Source organism: Phyllobates terribilis, unplaced genomic scaffold, assembly GCF_046119375.1.
Source record: "Phyllobates terribilis strain yellow unplaced genomic scaffold, ASM4611937v1 Scaffold_11__3_contigs__length_659146591, whole genome shotgun sequence".
NCBI lineage: Eukaryota > Metazoa > Chordata > Amphibia > Anura > Dendrobatidae > Phyllobates > Phyllobates terribilis.
This window is the reverse complement of record NW_027362771.1, coordinates 131154565-131173800: the sequence shown is the minus strand read 5'-3', so window position 1 is coordinate 131173800 and position 19236 is coordinate 131154565. Positions and strand designations below refer to the sequence as shown.

The following is a 19236-nucleotide window of genomic DNA, read 5'->3' as shown; positions in this document are numbered from 1 at the left end:
GAATACATTAGGAATGCGGAAAGATGGAGGAAGTTTTAATCTGAAGGCCACTGGGTTAGCTACCTCCAAAATCTCATATGGACCAATAAACTTTGGACCCAACTTTGCTGTTGGCACTTTCAATTTAATATTTTTGGAAGAAAGCCATACCTTATCACCAACTTTAAATATGGGGCGCCTTGAACGTTTCCTATCAGTCTTCCATTTCTGATGATGCTGGGCCACCCCAATATTCTTCTGAGCCTCCCTCCAGACATCCCCAAGTTTCTGTGTGACAACCTCTACTCCTGGACAACCAGAACTCATTCTCGAGAATTCACCAAAATGAGGATGAAAACCATAATTGCAAAAAAAAGCAAGGTTCCAGTATACTGGTTAACCCAACCGTTAAAGAAGAACTCAGCAAGAGGTAAGAATGAAGACCAGTCTTCCTGCTCAGCCGCAATGAAGCATCTAAAAATTTGCTCCAATGACTGATTGGTCCTCTCTGTCTGACCGTTAGTTTCAGTGTGGTAAGCAGAGGAAAATGACAGGTCAATCAGTAATCTTTTACAAAACGCTCTCCAGAATTTGGAGACAAACTGTGCCCCCCGTCGGATACAGTGTTCAAGGGAATGCCATGCAATCTTACCACATGATTGATAAATAACCCGGAAAGCGCCTCAGCAGTAGGTAACCCTGATAACAGAACAAAATGAGCTTGTTTACTGCATCGGTCAACCACCACCCAAATAACTGTTTTCCCACAAGACAAAGGCAAATCCGTTATGAAATCCATGGACAAATGAGTCCACGGTCTCTCTGAAATAGGCAAAGGAGCTAATACCCCGGCCGGCCGGTTATGACAAACTTTAGCTCGTGCGCAAACCTCACAAGCGGATACAAAACTTTTAATGCCATTAAGCATGAATGGCCACCAAAAATTTTCTATAGTAATTGGTGAATCCTAAAAAATGCTGTAGTGCTTTAAGGTTGCAAGGTTGAGCCCAATCAATTATAGCCTGCACCTTCCCGGGATCCATTTTAAAACCCTTAGCAGATACAATGAACCCCAGAAATGATATTTCTTGAACAGAGAAAGTACACTTTTTTAATTTGGCAAACAAAGAATTTTCCCTGAGTCTTTGTAAAACATAACGAACATGCTCATAGTGTGAACTTAGTTCAGACGAAAAAATTAGAATGTCATCTAGGTATATCACAATAAACCTTCCAATAATATCAGAAAAAATGTCATTCATAAAGTTCTGAAAGACAGCAGGTGCATTGGTTAAACCAAAAGGCATAACCAGATTCTCAAATAGACCCTCGGACGTTAAAAACGCTATCTTCCACTCATCACCCTCCCAGATACGTATCAGATTATACGCTCCTCTAAGATCAAGTTTAGAAAACCATTTAGCCCCAGTAAGCTGATTATATAGGTCGGGGATGAGTGGAAGGGGGTAAGTATTTTTAACAGTAATTTTGTTTAGTTCACGGAAATCCAGGCAAGGACTGAGGCCACCACCTTTCTTTTTCACAATGAAAAGAACAGGAGCTACAGGCGAGGAGGAAGGATGGATATGACCCTTCCGTAAACTTTCATTAACATATTCATTCATAGCGGTCCGTTCAGGTCCTGACAAATTGTACAGGCGAGCTTTAGGCAATTTGGCGTTAGGAATTAAATTGATATTACAATCATAAGGACAGTGGAGATGTAGTATCTCTGCCTCTTTTTTTGAGAACACATCTCCGAAGTCTTCCAGGTACGCCGGCAGACCCTCCAGACTAGCGGAGCAAATTTGCACAGAACAAATACATCTTTCATGGCAGTTGGAGCTCCATTTAACCATATCCTTTTGCCACCAATCGATAACAGAATTATGAACATGCAGCCAAGGAAACCCCAACACCAATCCAGCAGGTAAATTATCCAACAATAACAGGAGATGGACTCTTAGTGCAGTGTTCCCACTCTTAGTGTGAATTCCACCGTTACCAGCTGGACACAGTTCTGGAGTAACGGTGTCTTGTCAATTGCGACAATCTGAATGGGTCTTTCCAATCTAACTGTCTAAACCTAATTTAAGAACCAGTCCAGCATCAATAAAGTTTTCAGCAGACCTACAGTCAATGAAGGCAAGTGCAGATAACCATAGGTTCTGAAAACATAGTTCCACGTTCAACAGAACTTTATCTGAGGAGTAAAAAGGTACCTCGAAGCCTGGGTGACCTCCTCGACAATCACCCAGACTTCGGCATTTCCCGACGACTTATTTTCTTGAGGGCGACTCGAGCAGTCCTTGAGATAATGTCCAGCGTGACCGTAGTAGAAGCAGAGCCCGAGATCTCGACGTTTCCTGTCCACGGTCAGAGAGCTGGCTGCTCCAACCTCCATTGGTTCCGTTTCAGGTAAGAAAAAAGGCTCGGGAGTAGTGATGAGCGAGTATGTTTTGTTAACCCTTTCGCCGAGTATACTCGGCCGAGCACCGAGTATTTATAGCTTGCTCGGGCTTTAAGTTTTCGGCGCTCTGTGAACATGATTTACAACTGTTTGACAGATTTAATACATGTGAGGAATGCTGGAAAAACAGGCATGCCTCACAAGTATTAAATCTGTCAAACCGTCACAAATCATGTTCACGGAGCGTCGAAAACTTAAAGCCCGAGCACGCTATAAATACTCGGTGCTCGGCCGAGTATACTCGGCGAAAGGGTTAACAAAATATACTCGCTCATCACTACTCGGGAGGAATGACCGAAACCCCTTGTCGCTGTTCACGTCTCTCCCGAATACTGTGGTTCATACGAATGGCCTGAGTCATAGCCTCTCCCAAAGACAAGGGTGGAGGATGCAAGGCCAGAGCATCCTTAAGAGTATCCGTAAGGCCACGGCGAAACTGACACCTGAGAGCAGCATCGTTCCAAAAAACCTCAGAGGACAATTGCCGTAATTCTGAACTATAATTCTCAGCAGTGCGGCCCCCCCTGTGTCAGGTTCGTGATCTTAGCCTCTGCGACCTGGACCCTGTCAGGTTCATCATAGATCATCCCTAAAGGGTCAAAAAAGGCGTCGACAGAAGAGCGTTCTGGGGCTAGAGGGGACAAAGAGAAAGCCCTAGTCTGAGGACCCCCACGTAATAGGGACATGATTATACCTACTCGCTGGGACTCATCCCCAGAAGCCTGGGGTCGTAGAGTAAAAAATAATTTATAGGTCTCCCTGATCACCCTAAATTGATCCCTTCCCCCAAAAAATTTGTCAGGAAGTTCCACAACTGGTTCGGGGGAGGTCAACTGCACGTCAGTCGGTCCCGAAGACATAACTACTGTCGATAGCGGAGAGGGAGTACTAAACTGACCCTGCAGCTGGTTCTATGAGGATTCTAGCCTCTGGAGATTCCTGCCAGATCCTGAACCGTCTGGGTCAGATTCGTCACCTGGTCACACAGTGCATGAACTGGATCCATTGGTGAGGGAGAAAAAAAAGTGTATGGCCAGACCTAATGTGACGCTAGTCACTACTCACGAACAGACCGTGGACCGTGAGGCAGATAGTCAGACGTTCCGGGGTCAATACCAAGAGAGCAAGGGAAAAGACAGAGGCGTAAGTAAGAACACGGTCCAAACGGTCAGGCAGCAGAAGATCAGACCTCAGAGCAACAGCATGAGGCAAACATTCACCAGGAAGCATAAACTACGTCTGGCAGGGAACAGGGGCAATCAGCTCAGTTAAACAGCTAGGGCAATCTCCAGAACACAGAACACCTGGAGAAAGTCCCGCATATCCCAGTCAAACATTGGACAGCCGAACTGTCCATCAAAACACAGCATGAACCAGTTTCCATAGGACAGCATAGCAATCCCTCACTGAGTGCAGGAATCATGACACTGACCCAGCTCTTCCGCTCCTCCCCCGTGCCATAGACTTTTGCAGTGACTCATAACTTGTGCAGAGAAAATTGACCTCCTGGTACTACATAGAGCTTAGAAGGATTCAGCTAGTCAGTTTTTGATCACATGATGACATAGACCTAATGGAAAAGAGAAGAATTAACTGTGTAGAAGGGCAAAATGAGCAATTGTAAGTGACTCGCCCCCTGGGCCGTGGGGCACCCGGAACCGGGCTTCGGTGCAATGTTGGGGGTAGTAGTGGCAACCCGATCCCGTGGCTCAGGGCGGTCAGACCAAATGCTGTGGCAGTCTATTTGTAGGGTTTTGAATGTCCGACTACGCCACCCGTGGATTGCGGTCAGGGATGACCGCCGCTGCAAGGCAGACCGCTGAGGCTGGTGTTGGTGTGCAGCACAGGGATAGGATAACTCCCCACGGGAAGAGTGTAGCCTCAGGGCAGTGTAATAGGATGCTGGGGGTGATAGTGCAGGCGCAGCATAAATAACACAGAGCCCAATGATGCAGTCCAGGGTTTTTACTCACAGTTGTTATCCATGTCACTGCGTCCACCAGGTGAGGGGCTCGGTCAAGCCCCAGGCAATTCAGGAGTATGGCACAGGACCCCCTTCTGTCCTTTCTCTGGCCTCTCGTACCCCACCAGTGACCAAACTTCTGTCCAGCTGCCCCGGATCTTTGCGGGCAAACGTTGGCCCCCGTTTCCCGCTATCCTATATGGTGCCTTCCTAACAGGTTTGGCGGGGGGTCGCACCAATAGATGATCACGACCTCCGGTTTTTGGCTGAGGGATAATTTACCTCCACCAACTTGGGAATCCGGTACCCTTCCATGACCTGACCCTTCACCCGATATAACGCGGGTTTGCAACGGTTGCTGTCCGTTCTGCTCTCTCTTAGGGTCTCTTCTGCCTCCTTGTTTCTGGAGCCTTTCTACTCCTCTGTCTCTCCTCTTTCCTTCCTTCTCCTTCTTCACTTCTCCTCTCTGGCCCCGGCCTCTTCTCTAGGCCTGCCTCGTGGAGCTGAGCTCAGGCTGAGCCACAGCTCCCTGTCAGCTCTCTCTGGCTGAACTACTTCTCTGACCGAACTAACCACTCACTAAAGATGGCTCCCACCTTTTATCTGCTTCTCTGTGTGAGCCCAGGTGACCAGCACCCAATGAGCTCCTTCCTATGCTCCAGAAACCGTCCCCTTCTGCTCCTACATCACTGGGTTCTCTCCCCCCTCCCCACTCCAGCCAGGGACATGGTCAGTTGTGCCTGCAATTATATGGGAGCACCGTCGAGCTGTCCCCCGGAAATGGGGTGAGTGTGTATGTGCAGCTAACTGAGCCCTGGTCCACACTTCATCCTTACCCGGGAGTGTAATATCACACCTCTGGTTGAGGTGCAATACCCCTGTAGCAACCGAACCCTCGGGGCGCTACATAAGTATACAGTGCTATATAATATGATGATTGCAATATATTAAAAGGATAGAAACGTTGATGGGAGTACTTCTTTAAATAAAGCTAAAAATGAGAAACATTTATGATATTTGTGCAATCATTTTAATACAAGATAACTGGTAAATAGAGTTGAGCAAAAGATGGTAGGTCCCTGGTTTATTGGCCACATGGGTAGTCTGTGGCCGCCGGTCCAGAGCCTGTGAGTCTCCTCCTATCCGCCAAGGTTTCAAGAAAAAATGCACACCAGGACACGGCCGGCCCCCTTTTGTTAGAAGGAGGTAACACAGGTGCAGAATGCTAATGAACAATCGCCCTCACTCACTCTCACTGGAGGGGCGACTACCCAGCATTAAAACTGCACACAGATGAAACTTGCAGTAGGGTGCAATTCACACACTCGCGGCACTGTGCCTAGCCAGCATCCTATTACACGCCCCTACTATTCGACTAGGCGGGATGCCCGGCACCCTATCCGTGCATCGCAGAGTTGTGAAGCCCCCACTCACAAGGTCACCATTACTGGGCCTGGCCGTGCCCTGGCAGATAAAAAAAGTGCAAAAAATATCATATGAGGTATTAGTTGATATTTTGGCCAAAATACGTAAGCTCGCAACCCATCGTCAAGGGTCCTCACGGTTTTGCGAGTCCCTACTCTAATATTAAAAACAGACAGCATAGCCAGAACAATAGACAGAATTTTTAGAAAATAGCAAAAGGCAATGGTACTCACCAGCCAAGGTTTCAAGAAAAAATGCACACCAGGACACGGCCGGCCCCCTTTTGTTAGAAGGAGGTAACACAGGTGCAGAATGCTAATGAACAATCGCCCTCACTCACTCTCACTGGAGGGGCGACTACCCAGCATTAAAACTGCACACAGATGAAACTTGCAGTAGGGTGCAATTCACACACTCGCGGCACTGTGCCTAGCCAGCATCCTATTACACGCCCCTACTATTCGACTAGGCGGGATGCCCGGCACCCTATCCGTGCATCGCAGAGTTGTGAAGCCCCCACTCACAAGGTCACCATTACTGGGCCTGGCCGTGCCCTGGCAGATAAAAAAAGTGCAAAAAATATCATATGAGGTATTAGTTGATATTTTGGCCAAAATACGTAAGCTCGCAACCCATCGTCAAGGGTCCTCACGGTTTTGCGAGTCCCTACTCTAATATTAAAAACAGACAGCATAGCCAGAACAATAGACAGAATTTTTAGAAAATAGCAAAAGGCAATGGTACTCACCAGCCAAGGTTTCAAGAAAAAATGCACACCAGGACACGGCCGGCCCCCTTTTGTTAGAAGGAGGTAACACAGGTGCAGAATGCTAATGAACAATCGCCCTCACTCACTCTCACTGGAGGGGCGACTACCCAGCATTAAAACTGCACACAGATGAAACTTGCAGTAGGGTGCAATTCACACACTCGCGGCACTGTGCCTAGCCAGCATCCTATTACACGCCCCTACTATTCGACTAGGCGGGATGCCCGGCACCCTATCCGTGCATCGCAGAGTTGTGAAGCCCCCACTCACAAGGTCACCATTACTGGGCCTGGCCGTGCCCTGGCAGATAAAAAAAGTGCAAAAAATATCATATGAGGTATTAGTTGATATTTTGGCCAAAATACGTAAGCTCGCAACCCATCGTCAAGGGTCCTCACGGTTTTGCGAGTCCCTACTCTAATATTAAAAACAGACAGCATAGCCAGAACAATAGACAGAATTTTTAGAAAATAGCAAAAGGCAATGGTACTCACCAGCCAAGGTTTCAAGAAAAAATGCACACCAGGACACGGCCGGCCCCCTTTTGTTAGAAGGAGGTAACACAGGTGCAGAATGCTAATGAACAATCGCCCTCACTCACTCTCACTGGAGGGGCGACTACCCAGCATTAAAACTGCACACAGATGAAACTTGCAGTAGGGTGCAATTCACACACTCGCGGCACTGTGCCTAGCCAGCATCCTATTACACGCCCCTACTATTCGACTAGGCGGGATGCCCGGCACCCTATCCGTGCATCGCAGAGTTGTGAAGCCCCCACTCACAAGGTCACCATTACTGGGCCTGGCCGTGCCCTGGCAGATAAAAAAAGTGCAAAAAATATCATATGAGGTATTAGTTGATATTTTGGCCAAAATACGTAAGCTCGCAACCCATCGTCAAGGGTCCTCACGGTTTTGCGAGTCCCTACTCTAATATTAAAAACAGACAGCATAGCCAGAACAATAGACAGAATTTTTAGAAAATAGCAAAAGGCAATGGTACTCACCAGCCAAGGTTTCAAGAAAAAATGCACACCAGGACACGGCCGGCCCCCTTTTGTTAGAAGGAGGTAACACAGGTGCAGAATGCTAATGAACAATCGCCCTCACTCACTCTCACTGGAGGGGCGACTACCCAGCATTAAAACTGCACACAGATGAAACTTGCAGTAGGGTGCAATTCACACACTCGCGGCACTGTGCCTAGCCAGCATCCTATTACACGCCCCTACTATTCGACTAGGCGGGATGCCCGGCACCCTATCCGTGCATCGCAGAGTTGTGAAGCCCCCACTCACAAGGTCACCATTACTGGGCCTGGCCGTGCCCTGGCAGATAAAAAAAGTGCAAAAAATATCATATGAGGTATTAGTTGATATTTTGGCCAAAATACGTAAGCTCGCAACCCATCGTCAAGGGTCCTCACGGTTTTGCGAGTCCCTACTCTAATATTAAAAACAGACAGCATAGCCAGAACAATAGACAGAATTTTTAGAAAATAGCAAAAGGCAATGGTACTCACCAGCCAAGGTTTCAAGAAAAAATGCACACCAGGACACGGCCGGCCCCCTTTTGTTAGAAGGAGGTAACACAGGTGCAGAATGCTAATGAACAATCGCCCTCACTCACTCTCACTGGAGGGGCGACTACCCAGCATTAAAACTGCACACAGATGAAACTTGCAGTAGGGTGCAATTCACACACTCGCGGCACTGTGCCTAGCCAGCATCCTATTACACGCCCCTACTATTCGACTAGGCGGGATGCCCGGCACCCTATCCGTGCATCGCAGAGTTGTGAAGCCCCCACTCACAAGGTCACCATTACTGGGCCTGGCCGTGCCCTGGCAGATAAAAAAAAGTGCAAAAAATATCATATGAGGTATTAGTTGATATTTTGGCCAAAATACGTAAGCTCGCAACCCATCGTCAAGGGTCCTCACGGTTTTGCGAGTCCCTACTCTAATATTAAAAACAGACAGCATAGCCAGAACAATAGACAGAATTTTTAGAAAATAGCAAAAGGCAATGGTACTCACCAGCCAAGGTTTCAAGAAAAAATGCACACCAGGACACGGCCGGCCCCCTTTTGTTATCAACTAATACCTCATATGATATTTTTTGCACTTTTTTTATCTGCCAGGGCACGGCCAGGCCCAGTAATGGTGACCTTGTGAGTGGGGGCTTCACAACTCTGCGATGCACGGATAGGGTGCCGGGCATCCCGCCTAGTCGAATAGTAGGGGCGTGTAATAGGATGCTGGCTAGGCACAGTGCCGCGAGTGTGTGAATTGCACCCTACTGCAAGTTTCATCTGTGTGCAGTTTTAATGCTGGGTAGTCGCCCCTCCAGTGAGAGTCCGTGAGGACCCTTGACGATGGGTTGCGAGCTTACGTATTTTGGCCAAAATATCAACTAATACCTCATATGATATTTTTTGCACTTTTTTTATCTGCCAGGGCACGGCCAGGCCCAGTAATGGTGACCTTGTGAGTGGGGGCTTCACAACTCTGCGATGCACGGATAGGGTGCCGGGCATCCCGCCTAGTCGAATAGTAGGGGCGTGTAATAGGATGCTGGCTAGGCACAGTGCCGCGAGTGTGTGAATTGCACCCTACTGCAAGTTTCATCTGTGTGCAGTTTTAATGCTGGGTAGTCGCCCCTCCAGTGAGAGTGAGTGAGGGCGATTGTTCATTAGCATTCTGCACCTGTGTTACCTCCTTCTAACAAAAGGGGGCCGGCCGTGTCCTGGTGTGCATTTTTTCTTGAAACCTTGGCTGGTGAGTACCATTGCCTTTTGCTATTTTCTAAAAATTCTGTCTATTGTTCTGGCTATGCTGTCTGTTTTTAATATTAGAGTAGGGACTCGCAAAACCGTGAGGACCCTTGACGATGGGTTGCGAGCTTACGTGTTTTGGCCAAAATATCAACTAATACCTCATATGATATTTTTTGCACTTTTTTTATCTGCCAGGGCACGGCCAGGCCCAGTAATGGTGACCTTGTGAGTGGGGGCTTCACAACTCTGCGATGCACGGATAGGGTGCCGGGCATCCCGCCTAGTCGAATAATAGGGGCGTGTAATAGGATGCTGGCTAGGCACAGTGCCGCGAGTGTGTGAATTGCACCCTACTGCAAGTTTCATCTGTGTGCAGTTTTAATGCTGGGTAGTCGCCCCTCCAGTGAGAGTGAGTGAGGGCGATTGTTCATTAGCATTCTGCACCTGTGTTACCTCCTTCTAACAAAAGGGGGCCGGCCGTGTCCTGGTGTGCATTTTTTCTTGAAACCTTGGCTGGTGAGTACCATTGCCTTTTGCTATTTTCTAAAAATTCTGTCTATTGTTCTGGCTATGCTGTCTGTTTTTAATATTAGAGTAGGGACTCGCAAAACCGTGAGGACCCTTGACGATGGGTTGCGAGCTTACGTATTTTGGCCAAAATATCAACTAATACCTCATATGATATTTTTTGCACTTTTTTTATCTGCCAGGGCACGGCCAGGCCCAGTAATGGTGACCTTGTGAGTGGGGGCTTCACAACTCTGCGATGCACGGATAGGGTGCCGGGCATCCCGCCTAGTCGAATAGTAGGGGCGTGTAATAGGATGCTGGCTAGGCACAGTGCCGCGAGTGTGTGAATTGCACCCTACTGCAAGTTTCATCTGTGTGCAGTTTTAATGCTGGGTAGTCGCCCCTCCAGTGAGAGTGAGTGAGGGCGATTGTTCATTAGCATTCTGCACCTGTGTTACCTCCTTCTAACAAAAGGGGGCCGGCCGTGTCCTGGTGTGCATTTTTTCTTGAAACCTTGGCTGGTGAGTACCATTGCCTTTTGCTATTTTCTAAAAATTCTGTCTATTGTTCTGGCTATGCTGTCTGTTTTTTCTCCTCCTATCCGCCAGCATTCCAGGCGCAACTTCTGATTAGTAGGCCCAACGTCATCATTGATATGTGACTCATGCATGATATTGAGGTGGGCCTACTTATCAGAAGAAGGCGATGACTGCAGGTACGAGGAGGTTCGCAGGGCTCTGGTTTGGCAGCTCTGGACTACTAACAGAACTGCTCAATCAGGTTCCTGTTAATTTTTTTTATTAACTCTAGTGGTAAGTAATAATAAATGATATCAATAATTGTGGACATATGATGTTTGTTGAAAATAAGAATCATTGATGTTTTATTATACCGATATGTTCTGTATGTGGTTGCTCTGCTTTGCATTGTTTCATTTTATTATATATAAAACTGCTGTCTGACTCTCACTTTTACTCTCCTAGAAATGATGTGTGAAGTAATGCCAACGATAAATGAGGACACCCCTATGAGCCAAAGGGGGTCCCAAAGCAGTGGCTCAGACTCGGACTCTCATTTTGAACAACTGATGGTTAATATGCTTGATGAGCGCGATCGACTGCTAGACACATTACGCGAAACGCAGGAGAGCCTTGGACTTGCCCAGCAACGACTTCAAGATGTCATATATGATAGAGATTCCTTGCAACGCCAGTTGAATTCTGCACTGCCACAGGTATGTTGTGTTCTTCCATGGAAATTTAGATTTAGGGATTTTCTGATGCTCTAATTAGAATTGTTTCATTCAGGGCTATTTTTTTACCTACCAAAGTATAAGATTTTAACTCCTTTGATACCCTTTTAAGAGATGCCTGCACTTATAATGATTGCAGGCTCCAATTTGTTTGACTGCAGTGTGACCACCTTATCAGTGCTTAAGGGTTAGTGTAATTTAGGTGGATGACTTCCTTGGGGAAGTCGGGCATTGCTTCCGCTAGTAAATGGTAAGAACACTTCACTTTTGTCATTTATTCACGCAGGAAGCACTGCATAGCACTAAATAAGCAATGGGAGCAAGGACTTCTTGATAGCGGAGCCAGAAAAAAATCATGACTGCTGGGGTACGAAACTAAAAATGATATATTTAGGACAGAATTATTCTTTCTAAATAAGAATACTGGATTGCAATCACTATAAGACATGAGTTCATTGGCAGAACTATAGGTGGGGGTAGAAAGTTAACTTTAACGGGCGATTTCCAGAACCAGATAAATATGGTTACAAAAACTGCCATCTTTTTTCTTAAATTAATAAGTTACATATTTTTACAAATGCCAGCGCCAGATAATATTAAGGAAAGATGCCATCATTTCTGTCTACTAAATACTCCATCAAGAAGATATTATGGGGATATGTTGTTCATAACATTTTTAATTTTTCCAAAAACAAGTGATCATGAAATCCCCATAATGCAGTGCAAATAATAAAATAGCTGCTCCATTGTACTGATGGTCTTTCATTTCCAGACAGAAGGGCTTGGTGTTGCTTTTTTTTCCTTTCCACACCCTTAGGGCTCATGCATACAACCCTAATATCGGTTTGAGTGCGATCCGACAAAACATTGGATCGCACTCGGACCAATGTTATTCTATGCATGTTCAATTTTTTCTTCGGACAGAGCCTGTCTAGGGAAAAAAATCACTGCATTTCCAAGTTTGATCCGATTGTGAACTGACTAGCAGCCTGTTCACAATTCACAGTGTATACAAGAAGCGGCTGCCAGTCAGGGGTGAGGGCAGGGTTATACTCAGCCCAGGCTTCTGAGCACCACCGCATCTACAATAGAGAAAACACGGATTGTAGCAAAAATGCACCAAGCAGTCCAGTAAGTGATACATCGCTGGAATCAGAGTCTCTATTCCTACATCGTGCTGTTTTCAGTTAACATAGCAAAAATGTGCTGACAGATTCCCTTTAAGTGAAAGCACTTGTGGCTTTAAAAGGAGTTATCCACTACATTTAGCTCGTTGTCTCCTCTCTTTTATAGATTAAGATAGGAAGGGAAAATGCCAGAAATTGATTGAGAGGTAGAAAAAATTACCTTTAGGCTGTGTGCCCACTATGCGTTTTTTAAGTGTTTACGCAGTGGAAATTCCGCTGCAGAAACGCTTAAAAAACGCTTGGTAGAAGGTCTGCCATGTTCCCCAATAATAATCCACATGCTGCGGAAATTTCCTTTGGATTATCATTGCAGAAAAATCCGCAGCACTACCAATTATTTTGCGGAATCGCGGCATTTTCGCCGCCATTGACTTGCATTGGACCGCATGTAATCCGCATCACTGGATCTGTACATGCAGATAACATGCGTTTCAATGTGCGGATGGTACCCGGGTTTGGAGAAGAGGAGACTCTCCTCCAGACCCAGGTACCATAGTACCAGTAAAAAAAAAAGAATAAAATAAAAAATATACATTATACTTACCTTTTGATGGCCCCTGGTGTCCTTGTCCTGGCTTGCCAGCAGCTCGCGGTAGACTAAAGGACCTGCGGTGACGTCATTTAGTCATGTGACGGGTCACGCGACCGCTGACGTCGGCTGTCGCGTGACCCGTCACATGACTAAATGACGTCATGGCAGGTCCTTTTAGTCTACCGCGAGCTTCCAGCAAGCCAGGACAAAGACACCGGGGGCCATCAGAAGGTAAGTATAATATTTATTTTTTATTTTTTACCATTCTTTCGGTCACACTATATAAAAATCCCCAACTCACATCAGGACTACAAGATCCCAGATACTTTCAGCTGCATCACATCTAATGTAGTGTACTTAATTATATGCACCAAATGTCCAGCTGGAGGTCTGTATGCTGGAGAAACAGGGAAAAAAATTAGAATAGTGATGAATTTTCATCACCACACAATAAAAGAAAAAAGAATAGCAGTGCATGAGGCCAAACATTTTTGTATTTCTGATCACCGCATTATGGACATGAGGTTACTGGTATTAAAAGGTAACTGCAAATCTCAGAGAGACAGAAAAAATTGGGAATACACAAACTTATGACAACCTTTGACACGCTCAGTGCACAAATGAATGTGTCGCATAGATTTATGTCATGCTACATCAACTAAGGAATGTGCTCCTCAAACCTGTAGTGGCATCACAAGGATGGACCAGACCTCAATCACAGGACAATAAAACTTTCACACTCCTTATCTATGAATTGCTCCAGTATTTACGGCCGCAACTCTTTTTCCCCCCTCCCATACTCATAGTTCTGCTTCACGTCACTTGTCTCATCTATTGCATTATTCTTGTGCCTTGTTGTATATAAATATGTGACTCTTCAGATTTTGTGGTATACTGTGCCTGATGAAGAGGCCTGAGTAGTCTCGAAAGCTTGTAATTTGTTACCATCATTTCAGTTAGACGTTAAAAGGCAGCAACCACTGAGGACTCGCAAATCTTAATATTTTTTTATCTGCTGGCTACCAAGGTACAAAGATATATATTTTTTCTATATACAGGGTTAGGTAAGGGTCATCTCTGACCATATTGTGCAAGATATTCACAAAAAGGAGACTTCGACCTTCGAAACCTGTCTCTTCTCTCTCCTTTGTATTATTTTTTTTACCATTGAGTGCCATGGATTTTTTTTTAAATGTTTAAATAAAACATTGAATTTTTACCTAAAGAGCTGGAAATATACCCTTTTTCCTTTTTTCTTGAATGAATAGTTGTAGACATTGAAGTTAGAAGTGTAGTACTACTGATTGCTATTAGAACAGTTTCAGTGTTTTTTTTTCATGGAAGACTTAAATGAAGTAAAAAGTAAAGTTACTGTAGAAAATATTACAAAAAGTGAGAAAAAAGCACCATACACAGTTTCCCTTTCTGCTTGACGAAACATAGTTGTTTATGATGGAGTTGTCTTAATGGAAACGTAATTTGCAGCCCAGTTACCAGTAATGTGGTTCTGAATTGCTATTCTGTGTGTTGACCTACAGTGAAGGACAGTTTCACATTTACAAACTTTCCTTACTCTGAATCTGTACATTTTCCTTCCATCTGTTACTTTGCCAAATGCTTATGGTGGTGTAGCAGAAGATTATAATGAAATTAACTGAATCCAATTAAACAACCACAAATTAATTCCATTCTCGCAGTCCTTGTGCCTGACAGTTGCAAAGCCTAGAAATTGCTTTTGTTATCTGGTTAATTGCTTTTAGAAAAGAAAAGTGGTTTTTTTTGGTGTAGGAAAACTAAGGGATGTTGCAAACCGAGCCCAGTGCTGCCCCTATAGGAATAAAGGGGTTCTCCGAGACATCCATGTGGGTGAGCAGAATGATTGTGGCCAATAATTTAATTCCTGTTTTTTACTGGACTGTTAACTTACTGGAAGTTTCCTTTGCATCCACTGGTACTGTGGGACTTATAGCAACTAAAAAATTATTTATATACAGTTGTGTTTTTCACCATTACCAAATTAACCCTGATTGAGAGACAGTTTTTTTTCTATTTAAAAGGAGAAATCCCTTTTTAAAAGCAATACCTTTAAAAATTGACTTAAAGTATTCGTATGTTATTAAATTTCTTTAGTTAGACAGTATGAAAATAAGCAAGTTTGCAATTGACTTGCTTCTTTTATCTTCTGCCATTCTCCTGCAGTGAGAGCTTTAATTTTACATAGTGTACAGCTTGTTGCCAATGTAAACAATCATCAGAGTATGCACGGCAGCTACATTCCAGGCTGAGTTAACACCTGAGAAACTAATCATCTCTCTTCACCACATTAATATCTATACAGTAGTTAGCCGCTCACCTCACTCCCTTTCTCCTTCAGCTCCTGACAAGATGCTGTTATAAATCTTGCAAAATCACCATCCCCCATGATCAGCAGTTTTCAGAGCAGGTCTCCTAATCACTGCTCTCACTGTCCCAAGCTGTGTGTTTGTTCAAATGCCCTGCTATCTCTATGTGTAAAAATAGTAATAATTGAGTAGAATCAGATAGCTGAATGCATTATAACAGAACTTGTATTGAGCTTTATAGTTCAACTAATACTATAGATCTGCTACTCATAAGAACTTAAACTCAAGGAGGAGTGCCCCCCAGGAAGAACAAGAGACTGGAAAGCCATGTGCTGCTCAAGAGACCACTTGAGATTAACCCTTTAAATCACTTGTGTTTCTTTAAAGGGACTTTGTCACCAAGTTTTTGATACCTAATCTGGGAGCAGCATGATGTAGGGGCAGAGACCCTGTTTCCAGCTTACTGGGCTGCTTAGAGTAGTTTTTATGAAATCATTGTATCAGCAGAAGATTATTACTAGAGGACTACTTGGCCCCTCTACCACACACCCACTATTGATTAGCAGCTTTCTGCTAATGCAAAATGTACAGAGAAAGCAAGTGATGTGGGTGGGGTTATACAGCGCTCAGATTTCAGAGAACTGCTAGATCAGCTGCAAAAAAAAAACATTTTTAATCAAAACTGCAGCATCCAGTAAAGTAAGTGACGCATCGCTGAAATCAGTGTCTCTGCCCCTACATCATGCTGCTCTCAGATGGGATAGAAAAAACCTGGTGACAGTTTTCCTTTAAGGAAAAGCTTTGACTAGCCAACAAAATATACCCATTGTGTTCAAACTAAGTTTATCAAAATATATTTTAGTCCGAGTGTTGTCTTTTAGAGTTTGTTGCTGAATGCAGTGTTGTAGGTCTCTTTTGTGTTATGTTTTATTTATGTTTTTAACCCCTTAACATCGTTGCCAATTTCCATTTTCGCATTTCCGTTTTTTGCTCCCCTTCTTCCCAGACTCATAACTTTTTTTATTATTCTGTCCACATTGACATATGAGGGCTTGTTTATTGCGGGACATGTTGTACTTTTGAATGACAGCATTCATTTTACCACATAGTGTACTGGAAAATGGGAAAAAAAATCCAATGTGGTGAAATTGTGAAAAAATGCAATTCTGACATTGTTTTTAGGGAATTGTTTTCATGGTGTACATTTTGTGGTAAAAACGACCATGCATCAATATGATTGTGGTGATACCCAACATGTCCATTTTGTTTATTATTTTAGTGGTGAAAAAAAAAAAGAAGTTTGCAAAAAAAAAAATGTTTTGGGTTGTGTTACCATTTTCTGAGACCTGTAACATTTTTATTTTTTGGCTGATGGACCTGTGTGATGGCTTATATTTTGCAGAGTAAGATTACATTTTTATTAATATCATTTGGCTTAACAGCTGACCCCCGGCTGTCAAGACAACCCATCGGCAACCTGCAGTCATGTGACGGGCACGACGATGGGCGGAGAAAATTACGCTCCCGCACGTCGGCGCGTGTTAAATGCCGCTGTCAGAGATTGACAGCGGCATTTAACAAGTTATCATTCGCTGGTGGAGCACTGCTCCTCCTGCGATTGTTATTGGCGGATGTTGTGAAGGGGTTAAATTATTAATATTCAACTACCCAGTGATTTTCAAGAACTCCTTTATTAACCCCTTCCTGACGTTTGACTTGCTGTAGGCCTTATTCAGAAGTTAATGATTCTTTATGTGCACAAAAAAAGGTCTGCACGTCATCAGTGTTTTTCTGCTGATTTTCATCAATATTTGGTCAGTGTGTCAGTTTTTATTATCAGTAATACATTAGTGATTTTCACAGAGGAAGAAAAAAAAGCAAAACTGAAAAGCTTCTCCTATCTATTACGATTTTTTAATCACTGATAGCACACTGATGCCATCCCTGTGCTTAGACTTGTACGGGCAATTTTGATCTGTGCCTTGGATCAAAAACGGAAATTTTGGCGTGATTTTATTTGCGCATATATGGTCCACAAAAAATCTAGACATATGAACAGTTCATACACTATAATGGGTAAATGTTCTATCTGTAAAAATAATAGGATAGAACTCGTACTGTACGTGAAAAATGGATATCTGGATGACACCTTACCTGTCACACACTGGGTGCGGGCTCAATATATGAACCTACACTATAGCTGGCAGATGCCTGCTGTGTTATGCAGTTGTCATCTGCTGCAAACTGCTGCGACTGAAGTTGGCTCTGATCGTTGCTGTTAACACCATTACAGGAGTTTTCTAACAATAATAAATATTATTTGAAAAATAATAGACTTTTCAATTAGAATTAATTTTCGCTATTGATGTCACTGTCCTCTTACAGGATGATAAGGATATAGCTTGACCAGTAGCAGGGTTCTTCTGATCTGGTTGAGCATGCATAGATGTTTTCCAGTAGTAAATAGGTTATGTGTGCGGTGACTGAGGATCACACATAACCCACTGTGAGTAGCGCTCATTGCACCGCTCAGACAGAAAATCGGCAGGTTCATATGAGGCCAGCAGACAGCACTGTTATATGCTGCTGTCTGCCTGTACTCTCGCCAAGAACGGAGAGTGAACACTTCTTCCGTGACTGACTAATGGTTTGTATTGTTCATCCAGACAGCTATATGAACAGCGCTGCCTGACTGGGGTATGCGCAATGGAGGCCAGCAGTCAGTCATGAAATAAGCTCTCAATGTTAGTTCTCAGCGATAATAATTAGGTTATAGGTTGAACGCGATGGATTTGTGTCTTCTTTCAATCTTAAAACAATGAAACTATGAATGCTACATGGGCCGGGTGTAGATAGGTTGCCACGGCCTCCTGAAGCCCCCATGTCTGCCTAGTTGTACTCTTGTGAATCCCAACCACAGGCTACACTTTATTAGAAACTGATTTTTGCACTATGTGCAGAAACAGAGATTGAACAATTGTACGTTTAAGTCCCATGTGGGAACTTAAAAATAAAAAAGAAAGAAAAAAAACCCATAAAAAATGTAGTCTCTCCTCTTTTACTATTTTAAAAATGAAGACCTAAAAAGAAAACATAGTCGGTCTTGCCGTGTCTGCAAAAGTGTGATATGTCAGAGCATAAAATTATTTAACTCGTAAAGTTGCGCAAAGTAAACAAAAAATAAAACTCCGGAATTACCGTTTTCTGGTGGCTGAAAGTCCCTCCCTCAAAATGAAACAACAAGCAATCAAAACAACATATGTATCCTAAAATGGCACCAATAAAAACCACAGTTCACCACAGAAAAAAACAAGCCTGTTCATCAACAGAAAAATATAGATTTTTTCAATTTCTGAATTTTTTTTTACCACTGAAGAAAAAAACCCAAAACTATTCAAGTTTGGGATAGGTATAGTCATACGGCATGGAGAATCATGTTGCCTGGTCATATTTACAGCACAATAAACACCACAAAACAAAAAAAAAAACAATCTCGGAATTGCTTTTTTTCACCATTTCACCAATTTTGGTACCTTTTTCTCATTCTACAATACATTTTATGGTAGAATGAATAATGTCATTCCAAATTACAGCTCGTTTCACAAAAAAACAAGCCGTGATACAAGTGTGTCAATAGAAAAATACAAAAGTTATGGCTCATGGAAGAAGGAGTAAGAGATCTAAAGCACAAAAACTAAAGGAAGAGGCTTCTTTGATTGACAGCTCTGGCTTCATAGAGCCAGAGAAGGGCAGAGATAGGTGGAAAACAAGCAGATGGGAAGATGTATATAAATGATTGGCCCCGGCATAATGCATTGAGCTCCTGTATTTGGTTTGATCAGTCATTCTGTGCTGACAGAGTCCCTTTAAGACCCATGATTCTGTTACTCTATTACTTAGGGTATTATAAGGCATTAATCTCATCTCACCGTTTTGTGATATCTCACTCTCCCCCCACACTAACTGAGGTGAGATGAGATCTGGAAGTGTTTGTGAAAATTGAGTCACCTCTGCTGTATCTCTATAC

General features: G+C 43.8%; 1 protein-coding gene across 9 annotated transcripts in view; it reads left to right on the top strand.

The window, feature by feature from the left end:
• Window positions 1–19236, top strand: part of PPFIA2 (PTPRF interacting protein alpha 2) — a 446534-nt gene that overhangs the window by 38588 nt on the left and 388710 nt on the right. For all 9 annotated transcript variants that reach the window (XM_073651603.1, XM_073651602.1, XM_073651604.1 and 6 more), the window contains exon 2: window positions 10880–11130. In XM_073651603.1, the coding sequence (XP_073507704.1) occupies window positions 10882–11130 (249 nt within the window). In that variant the 5' untranslated portion in view covers window positions 10880–10881. The remainder of the gene's footprint in view (window positions 1–10879; window positions 11131–19236) is intronic.